At 47.1% G+C, this 21897-nt stretch overlaps 1 protein-coding gene across 2 annotated transcripts; it reads left to right on the top strand.

The window, feature by feature from the left end:
• The first annotated feature begins 2106 nt into the window (after window positions 1-2106).
• On the top strand, window positions 2107-21807 carry MMP23B (matrix metallopeptidase 23B). Of its 2 annotated transcripts, XM_081190521.1 has the most exons (9): window positions 2107-2996; window positions 3412-4342; window positions 4989-5116; window positions 7607-7743; window positions 14090-14257; window positions 14927-15091; window positions 16403-16516; window positions 16686-16818; window positions 20037-21807. In XM_081190521.1, the coding sequence occupies exons 2-9, from the start codon at window positions 4190-4192 to the stop codon at window positions 20251-20253; spliced, it is 1215 nt and encodes a 404-aa protein (XP_081046647.1). In that variant the 5' UTR covers window positions 2107-2996; window positions 3412-4189; the 3' UTR covers window positions 20254-21807. The 2 variants fall into 2 exon arrangements, with proteins under 2 accessions (XP_081046647.1, XP_081046648.1); XM_081190522.1 differs by lacking the exon at window positions 20037-21807 and adding an exon at window positions 18052-18139 and having other exon boundaries at window positions 2107-4342.
• Window positions 21808-21897: the final 90 nt, after the last annotated feature.

Raw genomic sequence — 21897 nt, forward strand, 5'->3', positions numbered from 1 at the left:
TTTTTTTAAAGGAGTGTTGTGGCTGAAAGCTACCTGGCTTCACAAGCATTATAATGTAGGTGGGCATGTTCTGATGGTTGAGGACAGACGATGAACCCCAGTAGTAGGGAGGGAATCAACAGACCCTGATGCCTGATGTGAGAAGTAGGGAATAAGGCAACAACTCAAATTTAAAGGGCTTTTTTCCCCCGCACACTGGTTTGAGTGGTCAAAAAGAGACAGGTGTCATTCAGAGCCTATGTCACAGTTGATACCTTTGGTGGGGAAGTGGGAAGGTGCTAGACACCTTGGGGCAGATGGAGTTGGTTATTTTTCCAAATTTCCTGCCAGATAGCAATGGAAGGACAAGAGATCAGGCTCACAGTGGTTATTATAGAGCCTTATGCCAGGAGACCCAAATTCAACTCCCCACACTTCCATGAAGCTCACAGGCTGACATAGGCTAAGTTAGATTAAGAGTAACCAATCTAGTGACCGTAAGTATAAAAGGGTAGGGGAGTATATTGATGTATTCTGGCTTGAGTTCCTTCCAGGAAAGGCAGGATATATAAATTAAATAAAAATGGAATCCAATGACTTCCTCACCAACAAACTCTGGCAATCTCACTTCAGGCTCAAGTAGCTTTATTTACACTTCCATGTTGATTAGCTGTTAGCATCAGAAAGAAGTTGAACAAGTACAACTAACCACTTCAGACTCGGTCCCCTGCTTGCAGTGAACCCTTAGTAACTTTCTTAAGTGCCAAACTAGTAACAGGCTAATTTCATCAGTCAAAAACCTGTTTTTAATATTCAGCACCAGAAAGTTAATGTAGGGTTCCCATTATTTCAAGAAGTGAAAATCCAGACACAAAAGTTGTTGAACTTTTGGGAAGGTCCTTTTTGGGAAGTTCCTGCCATGGCTCAGCATATAAGTATTACTAGCAAGATCTCCTGCTACTCGTGAGTGAGAGAACAACTTTTAGACACTTTTGCAAACTTGGAACTTTAAATTTGGCAGGGCTGGTGCACCAGATGGAGATGGAACTCTTTCCTTCCTTCCTTCCTTAAAAAGCAAAACAAAACATGTCAATTTATCACAGCTCCTCCATGGCTCCTATATTTTAGCTCTGGTCCTGGCTTCCAGGTGGAAAAATCAAAACTAGAGACTGAACTGTTAGAACCCAATACTAAGAATTTATCAAGAATGTATAACTTGCTGCTGAAATGGAATACACAGGAGGAAACAGTTAAATCGGCTATGATTAAGTGGGCACAGGATATTGGTCATAACATTATGTCTGCTGACTGGGAATGGTTATGGAACACCGGTATTAAATTTACGGCATGTAATGCCTTAAAGGAAAACATTATGAAAATGGTCTATAGGTGGTACATGACCCCAGTCAAGCTGGCAAAAATTTATCATTTGCCCGATAACAAGTGTTGGAAATGTAAAGAGACTGAAGGTACCTTCTATCACCTTTGGTGGACATGCCCGAAGATTAAGGCTTTCTGGGAAATGATTTATAATGAAATGAAAAAGGTACTTAAATGTACTTTTCCTAAAAAACCAGAGGCCTTTCTCTTGGGTATTGTCGGCCAACTGGTGTCAAAGAGGGATAGAACTTTCTTTATGTATGCTACAACAGCAGCAAGAATACTCATCGCAAAGTATTGGAAGACACAAGATCTACCTACTCTGGAAGAATGGCAGATGAAAGTGATGGACTATATGACACTGGCCGAGATGACAGGCAGAATCCGAGACCAAGGAAAAGAGACGGCGGAAGAAGAATGGAGAAAATTTAAAAGTTATCTTAAGGACTATTATAAACTTAATGAATGTTAGAGTGTTGTGGTTTTCAGGAACAAAGGGATACAGTGATATAAGGTCAGAATACAGAGATGACTAAGATGACAGAGGTTGGAAAGTAACATTTGGGAGTTGCTATAAAATTATGGACATTGGGATGCAGAAAGGGGGGGTATGGGGAAGTCCCAGAAAAGAGGTTTATGAAAATATGTTATGAAATTATACGTGTATGTTTGTCTTTTTAAGTGTTTGTTTGTTTTCTAAAATTTTGTAAAACCAATAAAAATTTTATAAAAATATATATATATATTTTAGCTCTGGTCCTAACTCCACCGTGATGAGTTCTCAGTCACAGAGGAACTTGGAAGAAGAGGAGGTGGGGTTAAAACAGTGCAGGAAACGAGAGGAGCTTGAAAAAATAGCAAATAATGCCCTCCCCATCTCAATGCAGATTTCAACCAGAGTTTTGCATGCAGGCCAAAGCAGCACAAGTCTTCGCTTGTCTGTAGTGTTGATTCTGGCCTGGGCAGCTATTCTGGGACAGTAAGAAGCAGTGTGCAAATTCGGAGTAGGAAGCGGCAGGCCTTTGCTGAGCAAGAGGGGATGCACCAAGAATATGCTGCACTCTCCAAAAGCTGCTGGCTGGGTACTCTGCTTGCAACTGCAGCCCACACACAGGCCCTGAGGCCCTACCATGTGGCAAGTGCTTGCACAGGCCAAAAATGTGAACATGGGACGCTATCCTGTATTGTACCAGGGAATTCATCCATCTGTCAGTGTCGTCAACACTGACTTTCTGGGTTTTCAGTTGGGAATCTTGCCAGTCCTGCCTGGAGGTGCCTTGCAATGCAATTGAGATCTTCTGCAAGCTTACCACTAAGCTCTACAATCCTTTCCTTCCACGCCACTGAGGTTTGCTGGAGGACAGCGCCCCCTTCTGTCCTGATTGCAGCAGCGTCAATACTTGCTAACTGCTAACAGTTGCTTCTCCCTCCCCTTCTAATGTTTTCTTTGGCATGCTTGAATCTCTACTGCTGGGTCTTCCAACAGTAACTCCATTTGGTTTAGCCCCAGACCTACGTCTGGAAAGGGAGAGTCTTTTGGCAGTTGGAGCACTGCCAGTGGTGAAGGCCTGGCAACACGGATGCGTGGATAGGCCATGCCAGACTCTCCCTTTCCCTCCAGACAGAAACAGCAGCAGGTAAGATTAAGGAGGGCATCACCAGGGCTGCAGGACAAGATGCCTCTCATGCCTGGGGTAAGATGTACTCTTTGCATGAAGGATGGTGACCAAAACACTTAATTCAGAAGCGAAACAGAATTAAGGCTGTGAGCTGAGTTACATCTACATCAGTTTTGCATATTGAATGTTCTGCTTTTTTGCAAACACTTTTTTCCGCGGTGCTCATGTTACAGCCCTCTTGCACCTTCACCCTTCCAAAGCTGCCATAGTAGTAGTAGTAGTAATTTATTATTTATGCCCTGCCCATATGGCTGGGTTTCCCCAGCTACTCTGGGCAGCTTCCAACAAAATAGTCAAAATATAATAAACCCTTTCCCCCTTTCTGACCTTGCTGTACAGCCTTCTCCTCTTCATCCCTCTTCCTGTGTTTCAGCAGCAAAAATATTGCAGCAACAGATGAGAAAGGCTGGCAGCTTTAAGGCTGTAGGGAGGCAGTAAAGAGTTCCATGCTTGGGCCGGCAGAAGGTTCGTCAAGTTCTGCAACCTGCCACATGAAGAATCTCGCAAGCTCAGCTAATACAGCCAACAGCTTTCTATTCTTTTGTTCCTGACAACTGGTATTCAAAAGCATCTTGTCTGCTGCAGAGGTTCCAAATGGCTTTTGCGGGTTGGCTCATCCTCTCTGAATTTGCCTGAATCTATCAAGGAAAGAAAAAATACATCGGTGGCTGTCACCACACCGGCTGTGGCAAACTGCGGGGTGGCCCCAGCCTAGTGGTTGAGCATCTGCTTGGCATGCAGAAGGCCCCAGGGTCAACCCCAAACATCTCAAGGGAGGGCTGGCAAAGATTCCCCACCCGCAGCCACAGAGAGCCATCACCAGTCCGAGCAAACACTCCTGGGCTGGGTGGCAGCTGCCTGTGTAATTTCATACATTCGTTGCGCCTTGTGGTTGCGGTGCCGAGGAACTGGGATGTCGGCGGTTCTCTGGATCGTAGGGAAGAGATGGGAGTCTGCATCTGGAAGTTCCAGCAGGCGCCTGCTTTTGTTCCTGTGTATTTTGGACAGATGGATCCAATCTGGCGAGGCTGGGGGCTGGCCGTCTTGCGGCAGCAGCGGGGCTCCTTTTTGCAAAGCTGCACATCTTCATGGGGTAGGCGGCAGCGATGGGCGAATCCTAGAGGCCCAGGACGTTGGCAGGAGTGGCCTCCATGCAGAGTCCTGGACTTCCTTCAGCTCCGAGGCCCCCTGTGTGCCCCAAAATGTCAAAGTGGGGCTGGGCAGCAGCGGTAGCTGCTGGAGCAGCAGTTGTATTCGTTCTGCTGCCCGCAGCTCCTTGGTTTCTGCAAGATGTGGAGGCAGAGGTGAGTTGGGGGGGCTGTGCCTGGCAAGGGAAGCTGATGGAATGCGGTTGACAGGAATTGAGGGGGGGAGGAATTTAGAGGGGGGGGTTTCTCTTCCCTGTTAGATGGGAGCAGCTTTCTACAGAGAGGAAACATTTGTCCCTGGAAAGGGGATGCAAATTAAACAATACCAGTTCCGTTCAAGTTCATGGTGGAGGGAGGAGGGGTTGCAAAGGGGACTGGTCAAAGGTAAGACCTTTGCAGGGCAATCCTAGGCATGCCTGCGACTCAGAAGGAAGTCTCACTGAGTTCCGTGAGGCTTACTCCCAGGTGAGTGTGCACAGGGCTGCAGCTTCGAATTCCTTCTTCCACGCAAACCTCCCTGCCCCTCTCCCTGGTAGCTTCTCACAAACCCCTTTTCCTTGACAGCCTCAATTCGCTGGAGGCTCCCAAAAGGTGAGTGAGGAATTTCTCCACAGGGCAGCCAGCCAGAAAGACTAGCATTTGCATAGCTTGAGGTTAAGGGGAGTGGCATGTGTGTGTGAGAGAGAGAGTGGGGGGGGGAGAGAACATGGGATCCTCCAAGTTTAAGACTAGAATGGGGCTTTCAGCTGGAATGGTTCAAAATATTTGCTGAATGGCCTCCCCTGCCCTTGCTTTTTTGCAGGGGGACGAAGCAGCCCAATCTGTTGTGGCTTCTGCTACTTGGCAACCCAACAAAGGCTTGACCAGAAGGAGGCGCTATGCAATCAACCCTCTAGGCTACAAATGGGACCACGTGAATCTGACCTACAAGTAAGCATGTTTATTTGGGGTGGGGAACCAATAGCCTGGTTATTGCAGGCTTACTAAATACAGTGTCAAGGGTAACTTATTGTTATAAGAATTTTTTTTTTTGGAGCTGTCGTGTTGCTCTGTACTACTAGATTTGATGCTTTCCATCTCTGCTTGACAACTGGACTACCTCCCGGTGGGTGTGCATGTTACCTCGTGTAAGGTCCTCCAGACAATCTTGTTGTGATTTGCTTTTGCAGCAGCTATACATCTTATCATCAAACTATTTCACCTCTTTTATTCCATTTCTCCATCACTTTCCTAACTGCAAAAATTCAATTTTTTAAAAGTGGATTTTTGTGTGCCAGAGTACGAAAAAGAAAGTGAGCCAGGAAGGGCTGGGCGATGGGCTCCGTGTGGTGGCAAATGCCTCCCTCTGTGAGGGAGTCTTCCCAGACCTGCTTAAAGAAGCTGCACCCAGCCAATATGGCCAACTATTGCCCAGTCTTAAATCTTCCATTCTTGGGCAAGGTGATTGAGTGGATGGTTGCTGAACAAATTCAGACACACTTGGAGGATGCAGACCACTTGGATCTCTTCCAGTCGGGATTCAGGCCTCATCATGTGACTGAAACTGCCTTGGTTGCACTGGTTTTGGTTGCACTGGTTGATGATCTCTGGTGGGCCAGGGACCAAGGTGAAAGCTTTCCTAGTTCTGCTGGATCTCTCAGCGGCCTTTGATACCATCGACCATGACATACTTCTGGACCGTCCAGAGGAGTTGGGAGCTGGGGGCACTGTCATACAGTGGTTCTGCTCCTTCCTCCTGGGCTATGTCCAGAAAGTGGTGTTGGGGGATGAGTGTTCAGACCCCTGGGCTCTCACTTGTGGGGTGCCTCAGGGTTCTGTCCTCTCCTCCATGCTTTTTAACATCTATGAAGCTGCTGGGAGAGATCATCAGGGGGTTTGGGCTGGGTGTTCATCAGTATGCGGATGATACCCAGCTCTACCTCTCTTTTAAATCAGAACCAGTGAGGGCAGTGAAAGTCCTGTGTGAGTGTCTGGAGGTGGTTGGAAGATGGATGGCGGCTAACAGATTGAGGTTGAATCCTGGCAAGACAGAAGTACAGTGGTGCCCCGCAAGACGAACGCCTCGCGAGACGAAAAACTCGCAAGACGAAAGGTTTTTTCCTTTTCGAATAGCTTCGCAAGACGAATTTCCCTATGGGCTTGCTTCGCAAAACGAAGCTTGCCCCGCAAGCTCCGGGGATAGCGGGGAAGCGCAGCGCGTCTTCCCCGCTGTCCCCGGACCTCCTTTGAAGCAAGGGGCGGCGGGGAAAAGATCGCTTCTCTCCGTTGCCAGCCCCGCAATCTCCGGGGACAGAACCAAGGGGCGGCAACGGGGAGAAGCGATCTTCTCCCCTCCGCCCCTTGCTTCCCCTCTGTCCCCAGACGGTCTCCATAGGAACGCATTGATTGATTTTCAATGCATTCCTATGGGAAACCGTGCTTCGCAAGACGAAAAACTCGCAAGAAGAAAAAACTTGCGGAACGAATTAATTTCGTCTTGCGAGGCACCACTGTATTGTTTTGGGGGAGGGACAGGGGGTGGGCAGGTGTGGGGGACTCCCTGGTCCTGAATGGGGTAACTGTGTTCCTGAAGGACCAGGTGTGCAGCCTGGGAGTCATTTTGGACTCACAGCTGTCCATGGAGGCGCAGGTTAATTCTTTGTCCAGGGCGGCTGTCTACCAGCTCCATCTGGTACGCAGGGAAGACCCTACTTGCCCGCAGACTGTCTTGCCAGAGTGGTGCATGCTCTGGTTATGTCCCGCTTGGACTACTGCAATGCACTCTACATGGGGCTAGCTTTGAAGGTGACTCGGAAGCTACAACTAATCCAGAACGCGGCAACTAGACTGTTGACTAGGAGTGGCTGCTGGGACCATATAACACCGGTCCTAAAGGATTTCAATGGCTCCTAGTGTGTTTTTGAGCATAATTCAAAAGTATTGGTGCTGACCTTTAAAGCCCTAAATGGCCTCAGCCCAGTATACTTGAAGGAGTATCTCCACTCCAGTTGTTCAACCCAGACACTGAGGTCCACCTCCAAGGGCTTTCTGGTGGTTCCCTCACTGCGAAAAGTGAGGTTACAGGGAACCAGACAGAAGGCCTTCTTGGTGGTGGCACCCTCCCTGTGGATTTTGCCACTGGTATGCATGGCTAGACCTGGTGTTTTTTTGCGTGTGGGGTGGTGGTAACGTGACAGTATTCATATTTCAATGAAAGTGCTGAGGTTGCCATCACGAAAGTGAGAGAAAGAGACATGAGTAGCATCACCCAAAAAATACTGGCTAGACTGACCATTTGAGGATTGTATCCTCCCTACAGCACCCCCTGGTGGAAGAACCTGCCAGCACAAGAGTTTGAAATCACCCCAGTCTTCCGCTGCTCATAATGTTCCTGGTTATGCTTTCCCCCGGCTTGCTCTCTCTACCACTTTCTGGCTGCAGGATTGTACAGTTCCCAAGCACCCTCAACAAGGTGGACACCGAGCGAGCCATAGCGAGCGCCTTTCGCATGTGGAGCGATGTTTCTCCCCTCAGCTTCCGGCGCTTGGCCCCTACCCAGCTGGCAGACATCACTTTAGGTAGGAGTTGTATAATGAACCCATCCCTAATGCAATATTACTGTGTCAGGAATGTGTTGCCCAAGGCACCTGCCATTGCACACCAGTCTGGAGGGGCCACTGCCCTAATTCTGCCCATCACCCCATTCCCTTACTGTTGGTCATTTCCCCACCAGCTCCTCTGTCACTGCAGAGAGCAGTTTCCTAGTCGCTTTTCATATTCCAGGTGGAAAGTGAAGCTGTTGCTTCCAGAAACGGTTTTGAGGAGCAGGTAAGAACCTCAGGCGCTCCCAGCTGCTGCATCAAGACAAAGGCCCATCGAGTTCAGCATCCCTGCTCTTGCAGTGGCAGAATAGAATAGAATAGAATAGAATAGAATAGAATAGAATAGAATAGAATAGAATAGAATAGAATAGAATAGAATAGAATAGAATCTAGAGTTGGAAGAGACCACAAGGGCCATCGAGTCCAACCCCCTGCCAAGCAGGAAACACCATCAGAGCACTCCTGACATATGGTTGTCAAGCCTCTGCTTAAAGACCTCCAAAGCAGGAGACTCCACCACACTCCTTGGCAGCAAATTCCACTGTCAAACAGCTCTTACTGTCAGGAAGGTCTTCCTAATGTTTAGGTGGAATCTTCTTTCTTGTAGTTTGGATCCATTGCTCCGTGTCAGCTTCTCTGGAGCAGCAGAAAACAACCTTTCTCCCTCCTCTATGTGACATCCTTTTATATATTTGAACATGGCTATCGTATCACCCCTTAACCTCCTCTTCTCCAGGCTAAACATGCCCAGCTCCTTTAGCCGTTCCTCATAAGGCATCATTTCCAGGCCTTTGACCATTTTGGTTGCCCTCCTCTGGACACGTTCCAGTTTGTCAGTGTCCTTCTTGAATTGTGGTGCCCAGAACTGGACACAGTACTCACAGAACTGTAGAGTTGGAGGGGGGACCCTGAGGATCATCTAAGTCCAACCCCCTGCAATGCAGGAATATGCAGCTGTCCCCTACAGGGATCGAACCTGCAACCTTGGCATTATCAGCACCATGCTCTAACCAAGTGAGCTATCCGGGCTGATGCCTATGTGAAGCCCCCAGGCAGGACCCATGGGCAACAGCAACTAGCATTCAGAGCCTTACTGCCTTTGATAGGGCAGGTATATCTTAGAAGGGATTGCGATCTTCTTGTCTCCAAGACCTACCGTATTTTTCGCTCTATAAGACGCACCAGACCACAAGACGCACCTAGTTTTTGGAGGAGGAAAACAAGAAAAGAAATATTCTGAATCTCAGAAGTCAGAACAACAAGATGGATCGCTGTGAAGGAAAGCAGCAATCCCTCTTGCTCTTCTGGCTTCTGGGATAGCTGTGCAGCCTGCATTCGCTCCATAAGACGCACACACATTTCCCCTTACTTTTTAGGATGGAAAAAGTGAGTCTTATAGAGCAAAAAATACGGTATTTCTGCATATCACATATGTGACTGTAGTGGTGCCATTTTGATTTTTATTCCACATGTGAAAACGCTCAAGGTTGGGACTGCCCTGGAAATATTAGAAAGTGCCTGTGATGGTGCCCAGATGCCGTGGGTTGGTCTGCCTTGTGCTCCCAGACGTGGATTTAGCTCAGCACAACTGGTTCCCCTGCCCTGGGCGTAGAGCTGAGGGAAGTGCCACAGGGCCTTGCAACTATGACACAAGGCGTGTGCAGAATGGAAGGCTAGAGGTGGGGGGACGGGGATGGGACGGGACACACAACCAAATGTTGACCTTGCACAGGGCACTGCTGAAATTTGAAAGACCAAAGTCCACCCCTGGTGCTTCTCTACCTCCTCCCCCTCCCTTTTGCTACTGTTTTAACATCTCTTCCAAACTGCTTCTCGCGTAACCCAAAGAGCGGAAGAGAGACTTCCCCTGGCAGATTTATTACATCTGGGCTAGTTGGGGAAAGTTCAAAGGAGCTCAGCAGAGATGAAAAAGGCAGCAGAGGGAATGGAAGACACATGGAGAGAGGCAGCAGGAGTGGGATTTATTTCGCCTGGATGCAGGAGTGTGGGGGAGAACAAGAGAAAATGTTGGTCTAAATGGGTGATTGTTACTTAAACAGAGGGGCTGTAGGAGAATGACTTGTGTCTTGTGTTTCTGATGGGAGATTTGGTAAGCGACAAGGTTGCCAACATGTTGCCTTCCAGATGTTGTAGGCAACCATTCCCATGGCCACTGGTCATGCTGGCTGAAGCCGATGGGAGTCTGATACATAACATTGGCTACCCCTAGTTGAGAGTCTGGTGATGCTACATCTTTGTCCCATCTATGATTGTGGGATTCACACCTTTTCTCAGATATTTTCTGTTGCATCAAGGCACCCGGGTCATAGGACAGGGGCTGAGAACCTATTCTCTTGACTACAATACAATGCTTCTTTCAATTCTGTGAGCTGCCCTAAGGGGGTGGTTGATGAAGGGCGATGTGTAAATTTAATAAATAAACATAATAAATAAAATAATCCTAATTTCAGCAGGGGAGAGGAACCGCTGAGGGCATCAGGAATGGCCTCTGCAGGCACCATGTTGGAACACCCCCTACTCTAAGATAAAGACCTGTATTCATTTAGACTCGGCTTCTTGCACTTTTGCCAATCACTAGTAGGGAGGCTGGAGAAATTTATTCACAACACACATACACCCCACGTGTTGTTAGACCCTTCTTCAGAGCCTCAAAATGCAAAGGAGAAAAGGCTCTGGTGTTAACGGATATAAGACCTTTAAAATGAAAGCACCATTTTTGTTCTTTCTGCTGCTTTCTTCTCTCTCTTCCTGCATTCCGATTCTATAGTTCTACAATTTCTCCCAGAGACCCCCTAAATTATGGCTTAGTTCTCAGTGAGGCAGGGAAACCTGATTCTGGCCTGTACCACTTCAGTTTGCTGGTGGGGGGGGGGGATCACAGGACTGAACACTCCTCCAGAAAAAGTTCCACACAGAGAAAATAAATAATCTCAAGAAGATGGCTTTTCTGCCTGACATGCTAGCTTGCCAGGTGGAATGGAATTGTTTTTGTGTGGGCAAACATTCAGTCCAGAAATCTTCAATAAAAGGAGATTTCTGAATGTCTCATATTTGCTTGGCTCCTGGTCTGCAGAACAGGGAAGCATGGCATTCTCTTACCCCACAAAAACAAAACCTAACACCTACCTCCATGGTTCTCTTAAACTGGTTCTGCTACCACCGTTCAGTCTAACTTATTCCCCCAGTAACCTGGCAGCTGTGAGGTACAGGAGTAATATTAAACCAGTCAGGTACAGATACAATATTTAACAAAGGTATTTGAATAAATAAATTGAATAAATGAAATACTTGCATTTATTTATTACAAGATTATTCTGTGCCCAAGCTTATCTGGTCCCTTTAAAATAGCACTGGCTCTTTGGATGAGTCATCCCAAGAAGGTGTAGGGTTATAAAGGCCAGGACTAGCCGCCTGAGAAACAGTTTCTACGCTAATGCAATTCTGGTTCTAAACGCAGCATAAGGGGTCTCTGTAGTATAGTGTATTTTAAAATGGGGTTTTAGAGTTTTTAGGGGTTTTTGAATGTTTTATGTAGTTTTTATGTAGTTTTATGTAGTTTTGTGGTAGTTTTATGTAGTTTTTCAATTTCATTGTTCCGCAAGGGACAATGACAATAAAGATATCGTAATCGTAAAAACTTGTAACTGTCACTTGAAATGGCAATTACTTATTGTCCCAGGACAGCTTGAAGGAAGCAGTTCATCCCCCCTATTAAAAACCCTTTAGCCAAATTACCGCTTTATTATCTCCACCCCCTGGTTAAACCTCACCTGCGGGATAACGGAGCCCTCCGCTGGAAAGCTCCTTTCCCAAGTGTTTACTGACCTGTACTGAAGCTCAGGTTTGCCTCGCTGCCCTGCCCTGGAAGTCTTCCCTCTGGTCCTCTTCCTACCAGTCCCCAGAGGCTGACATCCCACGCTGCTTCTCACGCCTCCCCTCAAGTGCTGCAGACGGGTTCCCCCACCATCTCTTCAGCCTCTGTCTCGTGACGCAGCTCCATAGCTCATCTGGCAGAACACGAGACTCTTAATCTCAGGGTCCTGAGTTTGAGCTCCACGTTAGGCAAAAGATTCCTGCGTTGAAAGGGGTTGGACTAGATGGACCTTGGAGAACCCGTCTCACTGTACAATTCTATGATTCTAAGTCTTCTGCCACTAAGGCACTCCACCTGCCTCTCAGGTCTTCCTCTACTTCCTTTGATTCTCTGCTGTTTTCTTCTGACTGACTCCAGCTAACTATATATACCACTCCCCAGCTCCTGGCTATATATACCATTCTTCTGGCCCCTCTTAGTCCAGCTCCAGCCAATCACACTGTCTAACTGAAAATTCCAAACCTGAACCCACCAATTGAAATATGAGTCCCTTCAAACCTTGTTATTCATAATGAGAATTCTGACACCAGCTGTCAGTTAAGGCCCCAAGTGACAGTTAAACGAACTTCTGCTGGACCAGAGAGAAGACTTCCCACACCAAATGCATTGCAATGCAGTTTACAATGCAGATGTCGGAAGACATGACACAATACCTGTTAAAGCTTATATCAAATGGATAGGATTTCAGCATGAAGGAAAAGGAAAAAGTTACAGAAGTCGGCCAAGTCCTCTTCAGATGTTCACACATCTTGGGTGGTAATCAACTACATTTTACTCCGAATAGACTCATTGGAAATAGCCAGGGTTGTTAATTTCAGTGGGTCTACTCTGAGTAAAAGTTAGTTGAACACCACCTGTTGGATTCCACGATACCAATCGCAGACTCACAACTAACTCAAGTCCAAGCAAAATCTGACTGACTGAGCAAATTTGGTCTCTTCCACCAAGGGCTCCCTGCTGATGAGCAGAGATTTGGCAGTGGGAGAATCATGTAGTCCAACCTCCTGCAATGCTCTTGTGGTCCCTTCCAACTCTACAAATTCTATGTTTGTGGCAGTGGCCCAAAGGGCCACAATCAATGCAATAATGTATATCCCTGTAAATCCTTGAGTATGCTTCTGATAGAGAAGTTATGGTAGCCTGTCACTTTAAGAAACTGCTGATTCTGCAAGTTGCCCCCCCCAATTGGGGCAGAAATACAGCTAATATGTAAATCACAAAGATACAGCATAAAGCTAGAACATAAGTTCCCAACATGCACACTAACACAATGTATTCATGCAGGGTCATAGCAGAACACGGTGGGAATCAGAGCTTAGTCAGCAGAAACAGCCAATGCTTATGCGTATGGTTAGTCCAACAACTTAAATGAGGTAATGATGTATATGATTGGTGGAAATTGAAATGCTTTCTTTGAAACTTTATAAATACCACTGCCCGAACCACTGGGAAGGACTGCAACCTTAGCGGAGCTATCCCATTGTAACCTATTGCTTTGCAGTAAGCAACGTTGGACTCCTAACTCCTCTCGTTTCTGAGTTTTATTGGCGTAAACTCAGGAGATAAGCTGTTTTCTGGCTTACTTCATGTTTAGTTGGAATCTCCTTTCTTGTAACTTGAATCTATGGGTTCGAGTCCTCACCTCTGCAGTTTACTGGATGGTATTAGATTGGCCTGATCACTGCAGATGGTGACAGCAGTCATGAAATCAAAAGACGCCTGCTTCTTGGGAGAAAAGCGATGGCAAACCTAGACAGCATCTTAAAAAGCAGAGCTCTGGTTTTCTCAGTAGTGATGTATGGAAGTGAGAGCTGGACCATAAAGAAGGCTGATCACCGAAGAATAGATGCTTTTGAATTATGGTGCTGGAGGAGACTCTTGAGAGTCCCATGGACTGCAAGAAGATCCAACCTCTCCATTCTGAAGGAAATCAGCCCTGAGTGCTCACTGGAAGGACAGATCATGAAGCTGGCTCCAATACTTTGGCCACCTCATGAGAAGAGAAGACTCCCTGGAAAAGACCCTGAGGTTGGGAAAGATGGAGGGCACAAGGAGAAGGGGACGACAGAGGCGAGATGGTTGGACAGTGTTCTTGAAGCTACCAGCATGAGTCTGACCAAACTGTGGGAGGCAGTGGAAGACAGGAGTGCCTGGCGTGCTCTGGTCCAGGGGGTCATGAAGAGTCGGACACGACTAAACGACTAAACAACAACAACATTAGATTGGTCTAGGACTGCTGGGAGCTGCTGTCCAGAACACCAGGTTGGCAAATCCTCTGCCAGGTTCTCTCTCTCTCTCTCTCTTTCTCTCTCCTTATCTTACCTTGCTGGATTGTTGGGATAAATGACGGAAACTTTGTGCACTGCATTATGGGAGCAAATGCTGGCAATAACCAAGCCCTCTGTCTTCTTGGCTGCCGCCAAGCAGGTTTCTACACGTTCAACCACACCGACTGCTGGTTCTCCCCGCTGCACCCTTGCTTCGATGGGCTCAATGGGGAGCTGGCCCATGCCTTCCTCCCTCCCCGCGGCGAGATCCACTTCGACAATCATGAATTTTGGATTCTGGGACGCTCCCGCTTCAGCTGGAAGCAAGGTACCGTGCACAAAGTAGCGTCTACATATTTTGGTGAGGACAAGAGAGTGGATGGTTTTTGCTATGGGGTGGGGAGCCACATGTGGCCCCAGGAGCCTCTCTAGCTGGCCTTTGGAGAGGAGGCCACGCCCCCTCTCTGCAGACCACAACTCTGCAACTGCCTCAAATGTCTTTGCCTGTCTGAACTGTGATATTGCCTCTGACTTATCTGAACAGAAGGAGTCTCTGTGTGTAGAAACCATTGACTTTAGTGTGGCTTGAATGCACCTTGCTGTACAAAGTGGGGGCCACATTCACCCCATGTCAACTCTCCAGGGGCTGCATCCAGCAGTGAATGTGGCCACTGGCTCTTGCACAGACACTCAGATACGCAGCCCACCTGCTGCCCCTATGCAGATCTGTTGAGGAGAGGGTTGAGGGCTGGAGCCTAACACCACCACTATTTTGAAATATTAAGTGGTATATTAATGCCTTCCAATAAACACATTTGGAAGCCTAAAGGTTCTCCATCCCTCTCAGAAGAGAGTGAGGCTGGTGGGATGTTGTTCCAGAGGTTCCTATAACTTTCTGCATGGGCTTTTCTTTGGAGCTGGCCTGCGGAGATGCCAGGCAAAGGTGCCAGAGGAATTCTGGTCCTCTTCTTTTTCTCTTGCCTTCTCTCTTTGGCAGGCGTCTGGCTGAATGACCTGGTGCAAGTAGCAGCTCACGAGATTGGCCATGCCCTGGGGCTCTGGCACTCCCGGGACGCCCGCGCCCTCATGCACCCCAACGCCACCTACAGTAGGACGTGGCGCATTGGCCAGGATGACGTCTGGGCCATACAGCGGCTGTACGGTGAGGAGCACACCTGGCAGGCGGTTCCAAACCAGTAAGCTCCAACATCTGGTACCAGTAGACTTCCCTGTTCAGCTTGGGAGCACCTGCACTGCTACGGGGCAACTGTCCTGTGTGGAGATTGTTACTCCTTTGCTCATGCCTCACCTTTTCTCGGGTGCTGAAACAGGATGGGCTGCCCCTGGTTTCACAATATGTATCCTATACAATATGTAGGATAAGCACAGGGACAATTCACAACAGCTGTTATTGGTGGTAATAATATAACCTTCCTAGATTAGCTCTGTAGTGGATTTGTTAAATTGTGCAAGCAGGCAGCTGTAGGCCAGAGGCAGAAAGAGTCAGCAATCCAGCTCACAGTCTTATGCAGCTGTTTCTGTTATCAGAATCCTTTTAGCAAACTTTCCCAGCCTACCTCCAAACTCCAGTTTTGATTTCTGCCCAAATGCAAACTTGTTTCATCCCTCTCAGCCCTTAATCTGAGCCTGACTTTCAGCTCCAGTTTAGGCAGGAAGGGGTAATGCCTCTACAGCTGGTCTGGGCAGGTTGATGGCCTGTTTTGGACTAGGTTGCAAGAAGGCTTTGAATAGTATGTCTACAACTCCTGTTGGGCCAGAGCTAAGAGACGGCACTTGTGAGTTTGGATGACCACAGAGGAGCAGTCATGCTAGTCTGCTGTAGCAAAAAATATTGTGGCACCTTACAGCCAAACAGGTTTTTTTATGGTTTTATAGACCATAGTCCACTTCATCCAATCCAGGATGGCTACATTCTCTCTCCACTGTCAGAGTCTCTGAGTACCCATTGCTGGATATCTCGAGTCAGGAGTTGTTGCGCTCTGGTTTTTTGCATTGAGACATCTGGTTGGCCTCTGTGAGAAGAGGATGCAGGAGGACTTGATGGGCCTTTGGTCTGATCAAGCAGGGCTCATTTTCTTATCTTAAGCTGGCAGGTGTTATATACACACAGGTTAGAGAAAAACAACTCAAACAGTGAAGGCAAGTGAAAATGAAATGTAAGGATTTCATCAAAGTTTAAATGTGTGCAAAATTAAGAACTGCGAGTTAATCAACATTTGTAGTGAGATGGAAAACTGTATCACTATTTAAGCCAGAATTGACAGAAATGAATTTCTTCATATATTTTAATTACACACACACACACACACACACGTATATATACATATATATATTCAGCTTCATACATTTTAATTCAACTTGAAACCTCCTCTGCTCCCTGAAGCCAGATCTATTTCAACCAAGGTATAGACACAGCTGCTTTATGTGTGATCCCCCCCTCCTCAATTTGCAGGCTGTGTGGATGAGAAGAGGCAGTGCCAGCTGTGGGCCAAAAGAGGCTTCTGCACAGACCAACGGCGAGCCTTCATGAAGAAGCACTGCCCCAGGATCTGTAATGCCTGCTTTGGTGAGACCGGGAGCTCCTTGCTGCTCTTGCTCTGCAGTGGCCTCTCTGATTTTTTTGAAGGGGGAGTGAGGGTTTGTTATGCAAGAGCTCCAAATCAGCTTCAATTACGTAACCTGAATTTGAATCCCACCCCAAAATAGCAACAGTCATGTCTGTCTCTCTCTTACAGAGCACCCTGCGGCCACCACAGCCTCCTCCCTGCCTGTTCGGCCGTCGCACGTTCACACCAGATACATTTCCAAGGGCAAAGTCATCACCTTCCGCTGTGGACTGAACTCTTCCAGGTTGCACTTGCAAGCCAGGTGAGAACGCCTGTGTGTATTCTCAGACAGACTCTGCAACACTGGCCAGTGCGGTAAATAATATTTGCCTCCTGACCTGAGCACGGTGCATGTTTCTTTTAGAGCTCTGGAGAAGTAAGTGTGGCGATCACACAGGGCCCCCGGACGTTTCACGGTCTATTGACCCTGTGCCACCACTGCGGTTGCTTTCTTCGCTGCCACCACCCCGCTTCTCACGGGGACACACGGAGTCCAGACAGTTGTTAACATAAACAAATAATCAAGTTTATTTTTAATTGCTTATTCGCGTATGGTTTCGGTTTATTTTTCTCTTGTCAGTTTCTTAAATCTTAGTTCCTACAACTTCAAACTGAATTATTCCCAACTATCTATCTAACTCCCTAACAAATCCTCTCACTCCCTCACAATACAACTCAACCAACCCACTCCGTATTCCACCCTCTTCCTTCTCCAACCCAAGCCTCAACTCCCAACTCCCAACTCCTAAACCTCAACTGCCAACTCCCAAACCTCAACTGTCTTTTCAAAACCTCCCACTCTATCTTTTACTCCCCCCTCACATTCTCACTGGCCAATCACATAACACCCATTTTTAACTCTTTCCTTGATTCATCCTAGGGGCAAACGCCACAGTAAGAAACCCTGTGATTTCTCTCCCACCCTGCCCAAAAGGCTGCAGCAATCCAGCCACCAGCCCACCTCCCTAACCCAACTTCTCTCTGTGGCCAGTGGGACAATATGGTGGGCATGAGGTTGGGGTGGTAGGCAGTGGGGTTGTAGGCAAGATATAGGAGAGACATCTCCCTTCACTGCATGCTGAGAGCACAGTCCAAAATATGTTCCAAAACATTTAAAGCAAGCATGGGAACCTTTTGTTATAAGAATTCTAAGGTCCCAAATATAAAATAAACGTTCATAAATGTACAAGGCAAGCACATACATAAGTATATAAACCACAGTGTCTGAAATAGTACAGGAGAGCAATTCTGAAGTCATTTTGACTCTCCCAAACCATTTTGATTACAGTTAGGTAGCCATGTTGGTCTGGCGTAGTCAAAACAAAATTTAAAAATTCCTTCCAGTAGCACCTTAGAGACCAACTAAGTTTGTCATTGGTATCTCCCAAATTGTCCTCAATATATTTCTCTGCAAGGAGGGAGGAAATGGGGAAAGCCTTCCCTTTGTCTTTTTGCTTACAAATCCCGTCTTAAGGGCATATTTGTGTATGAATAGGGTGAGCCTGTGACCTGGATTCAGGAACTAAAAGTATTAACCAGCACAAAAGAATGGCCAGGCTGCCCAGGTAAAGCAATCAGTGACCATTATCAGGTATCCTGGCAGACAGGATTTCTGCTGTAGAGTAGACTGCCTCCTTCTGTGATGTATGTATGATGTTTTAGAGGGTGGTGGTCTTGAGCTACAGGGTGAGCAATTTCAAAAGTCTATATAAGGGCTTGCATGCCAGTGTTCAGGGTTCTCTCCTCCCTCCTGTGTGTGTTGAGTGGGGACCCTGTTGCAACAGTTTAATAAAGTTCAGGCTTACTATCCGCTTTGCTTCTCAACATTCTCTGGTTGGCCTCTGTTATTTTCTCCCACCAAAAGGGAACCCACTTAAGGACTCTATATGGGCTCTTGGATACCCCATAAGGGAAAAAGAACATAGAATCATAGAATCATAGAATCATAGAGTTGGAAGAGACCACAAGGGCCATCGAGTCCAACCCCCTGCCAAGCAGGAAACACCAACAGTTTACCAATAACAGTTTACCAAGAAACAGTTTACCAATAACAGTTTACCAAGAAACACCAATAGGAAAAAACAACAGTTTTTTCCTATAACACTTTGTTCCCAGGGCAGCAGGACTGAACCCCAAAGTGCAGGAGGCCAGACAGGAAGTGACCAGGGCACCCCCTTCCCCATCTCTGCCACCCCCTCCCCCCACTTGCATGGAATTAGGCCAAGGACCACATGGAATTTTGTCAACGGCCACGTGTGGTTCTTGGGTCACTGGTTGCCCACCCCTGATTTAAATTGATGGTACTCTCACACCCCTGCCAAACTTTATGCTGGGATTCATAGAATCAAAGAGTTGTAAGGAACCCCAAAGATCATCTTGTCGAACCCCCTGCAGTGCTGGAACATGAATCCATACAAAGATCGAACCTGCAACCTTGGCGTTATCAGCACCACACTCTAAACAACTAAGCCAGGGGTCAGCAAACTTTTTCAACAGACCTTGTGGGGGGCTGGACTATATTTTGGAGAAGAAAAATGAACGAATTCCTATGCCCCACAAATAACCTAGAGATGCATTTGAAATAAAAGCACACATTCTACTCATGTAAAAAGACGCTGATTCCCAAGACCGTCCGCGAGCTGAATTTAGAAGGCGATTGGGCCGGATTTGGCCCCCGGGCCTTAGTTTGCCTATGCATGAACTAAGCTAACTGGTCTTTGCTTGCTGTCACTTATGGCAAGTGTTAAGGTCTTATTGTTTAATAAGTTATTGGTTAATATAAGGCAAGGTTACTCACTTTGCAGGTCCAGAGCAGGACGCTGTTAGCCTGCTCATAGATGAACACACAGCAATGTAGGAAAACGAGAGTAGCCACAAGCTAAAGGGTGGAGTGTTCGCTCCAACCCGCAAGAACTGGAGACAATATTTAACTCGCAATTACCAGTTACTGCAGTGAGCACCAAACCTCAACATTATCACATGTGGATAAGTCCCTAATGAAACAAGGCGCTGTTAGGTGACAGAATACATATGGGAGGGTAATCCCACATTTCCCTAGCCTGAAGTAGGGAAGTTTGCCATACTAGCATGTGAAATGCAGAGGAGCAGATGGATGTTGAAATATACTCAGAGTCGAGTGTGGATTTCATGCTCTTTATTCAGCGAGGAATGGAAGTTCCCCCAAAACGTCTGCTTTATATACATTATTTACACAATGGGCCCCACATGATTGGCTAATTCTGGGATTCTCCTGTAGGCCAATCAGGTTGCGGATTCACTTCCACCTGGAGCTGGATTGGGTGGCTCCTGCGGACCAATCAGACTGCTGCATTCTGGATCCTATTGTTCTAGGACCAATCAGACTGCTGCATTTTGGATCCTATTCAACTCAGTACATAACAGATGTGGTTTTGGTGAGGATGTGAATTGTGGGGCTGAGCTAGTCTCCTCCTTCTGACTCCTGCCTTTTCCTGCTTCCAGCTGGTATAAAGATGGAGAGCCTCTCTCTCACTCGCTGCCAGGCTTCGAATTGCTGCCCAGCCAGGATCTGCGAGTTGTCGCCACTGAGTTCAGCGAAGGGAGGTACGCCTGTTTGATCCGCCACGGCAGCAGGACTCTCCGGGTTAATTCCTGGCAGATAAAGCTCAAGCCCAGAAGTCCTTTGCCTCCCATGATGGGCGTACAGGGGAGAGCATGAACAGGAGCAGCATTGTGTGAGGTGTGTTTATAGTCCTAGCTGGCTTGGCACTACCCACATGGACCTGGCATGGCATCAGTCAGTCAGCCACTGCAGGCTCTGGTCTGGACTCACCTGCTCTGTTGCCAGATATCTTGATTCGGGAGGTCCTGTGGGGAGTAACATGTCCAGATTTTGGTACAGAACCTGGATGATGTGTTATTTGTCTTCTGAACCCACTGAGTTTTCACCTAATCACATCCAGAGGCAATAAGTTGAGTGTGTGTTGTCCCACTAATTTGGGGACAGGGTTAGAGTCACCTCAAGATTGTACCTGAGGCCTTCTGCATGCAGAGCAGATTCTCTGCTACTGAGTCTCACAACTCTTGCCACTTAAAAAAACACCTGTTGAAGCCAACATTATTCCAAGACCTGCAGCAGAGGTGGGGAACTTGTGGTCTGCCTGATGTTGTTGGGCTCCAATTCTCATCAGCCCCAGCCAGCTTGCCTAATGGTCAGGGAAGATGGGAATTGGGAGTCCAACAACATATGGAAGGCCACTGGTTCTCCATGTGTGTGCTATCCCTGAGAAAAAATACTTCATTTCAGTACACAGAACAATCCCCAAGCCATCTAGGCTCATTTTGGAAAACTTTTCCCAATAGTTGTTTCACTCACAAATTCTTCAAATCCTGTTAATAGATAAACCTCTGCAAAACTGGTCTGGCAAGTATTTGTTTAAGCCAAAGCAGACCGTTTGAAAGAGCATCTTCTGTCTATTTCAAAGGAATGGACCAGACTAGCAAGGAAAGACAATCAGCAAATATTATCACCCATCTTGACAGACAGGAGACAAGCTACACTCTCAAATTTCTGTAGTTGGCCGCCTTTTTCTGTGATGCTTGTACGATGCTTTTGGGTGGCCTTTAGATAAGGGGCTGGGCAATTTCTGAAGCCTTTAAAAGTTATTACTCTCCTTTGTTCAGGTCCTCACATCCTTGCAAGGGCGGAGGGGACTCTGTTGCAACAGAAAATTAAAGATCTTCCTTTTTAAATTTCTACTGGTTCCTGCCTCCACTCATGTTTCTCTGACAGACTTGGGGGGCACTGAGTCCCTTGATGGAGAGCTGGGCTGTAAATGCCAACCCCATTCCCCCCCATGCCAGGAATCAGGGCTTCCTTCTGCATGCCAATCAGAGCTCCGGCTTTTGCCCTATGGAATCCTCCCATGAACACTGTCAATCTTCATTTGCCCTCTCTCTGGGCTAGTCCATGGCAACTTCTGGAATCTGGCTGCCTCACACCTGTATTGCCTGAGAACAATCGTCATTTACCTCCAGTCCTTGAGAAACAGGTAGGCAGCTCAGGTCCCCATTTTGCATAGGAATTTATAGGCTTTGGGAAGCTTCTGAGTTCCTAGAGAAATCACACTGGCTTTTTCAGCTGGCAGATGAAGACTTATTTGTTCTTACAGGATCTGGGAACTGACTGTTTTTTAAGGAATGGGCTGATGTGGTGATGTTTTTATTGTAATGTTTTAATAAAGCACATACACACACTTCTGTTAATGTCCAACTGTTTTTTAATGATTGATTTCCCCCTGTGTTTTAGCTGTTTCTAGTTTATCAGCAAGCTTCATTGAATCCGTATAGGGGTGGGCAGGAA

Source organism: Podarcis bocagei (genome assembly GCF_964188305.1).
Source record: "Podarcis bocagei genome assembly, chromosome: 4".
NCBI lineage: Eukaryota > Metazoa > Chordata > Lepidosauria > Squamata > Lacertidae > Podarcis > Podarcis bocagei.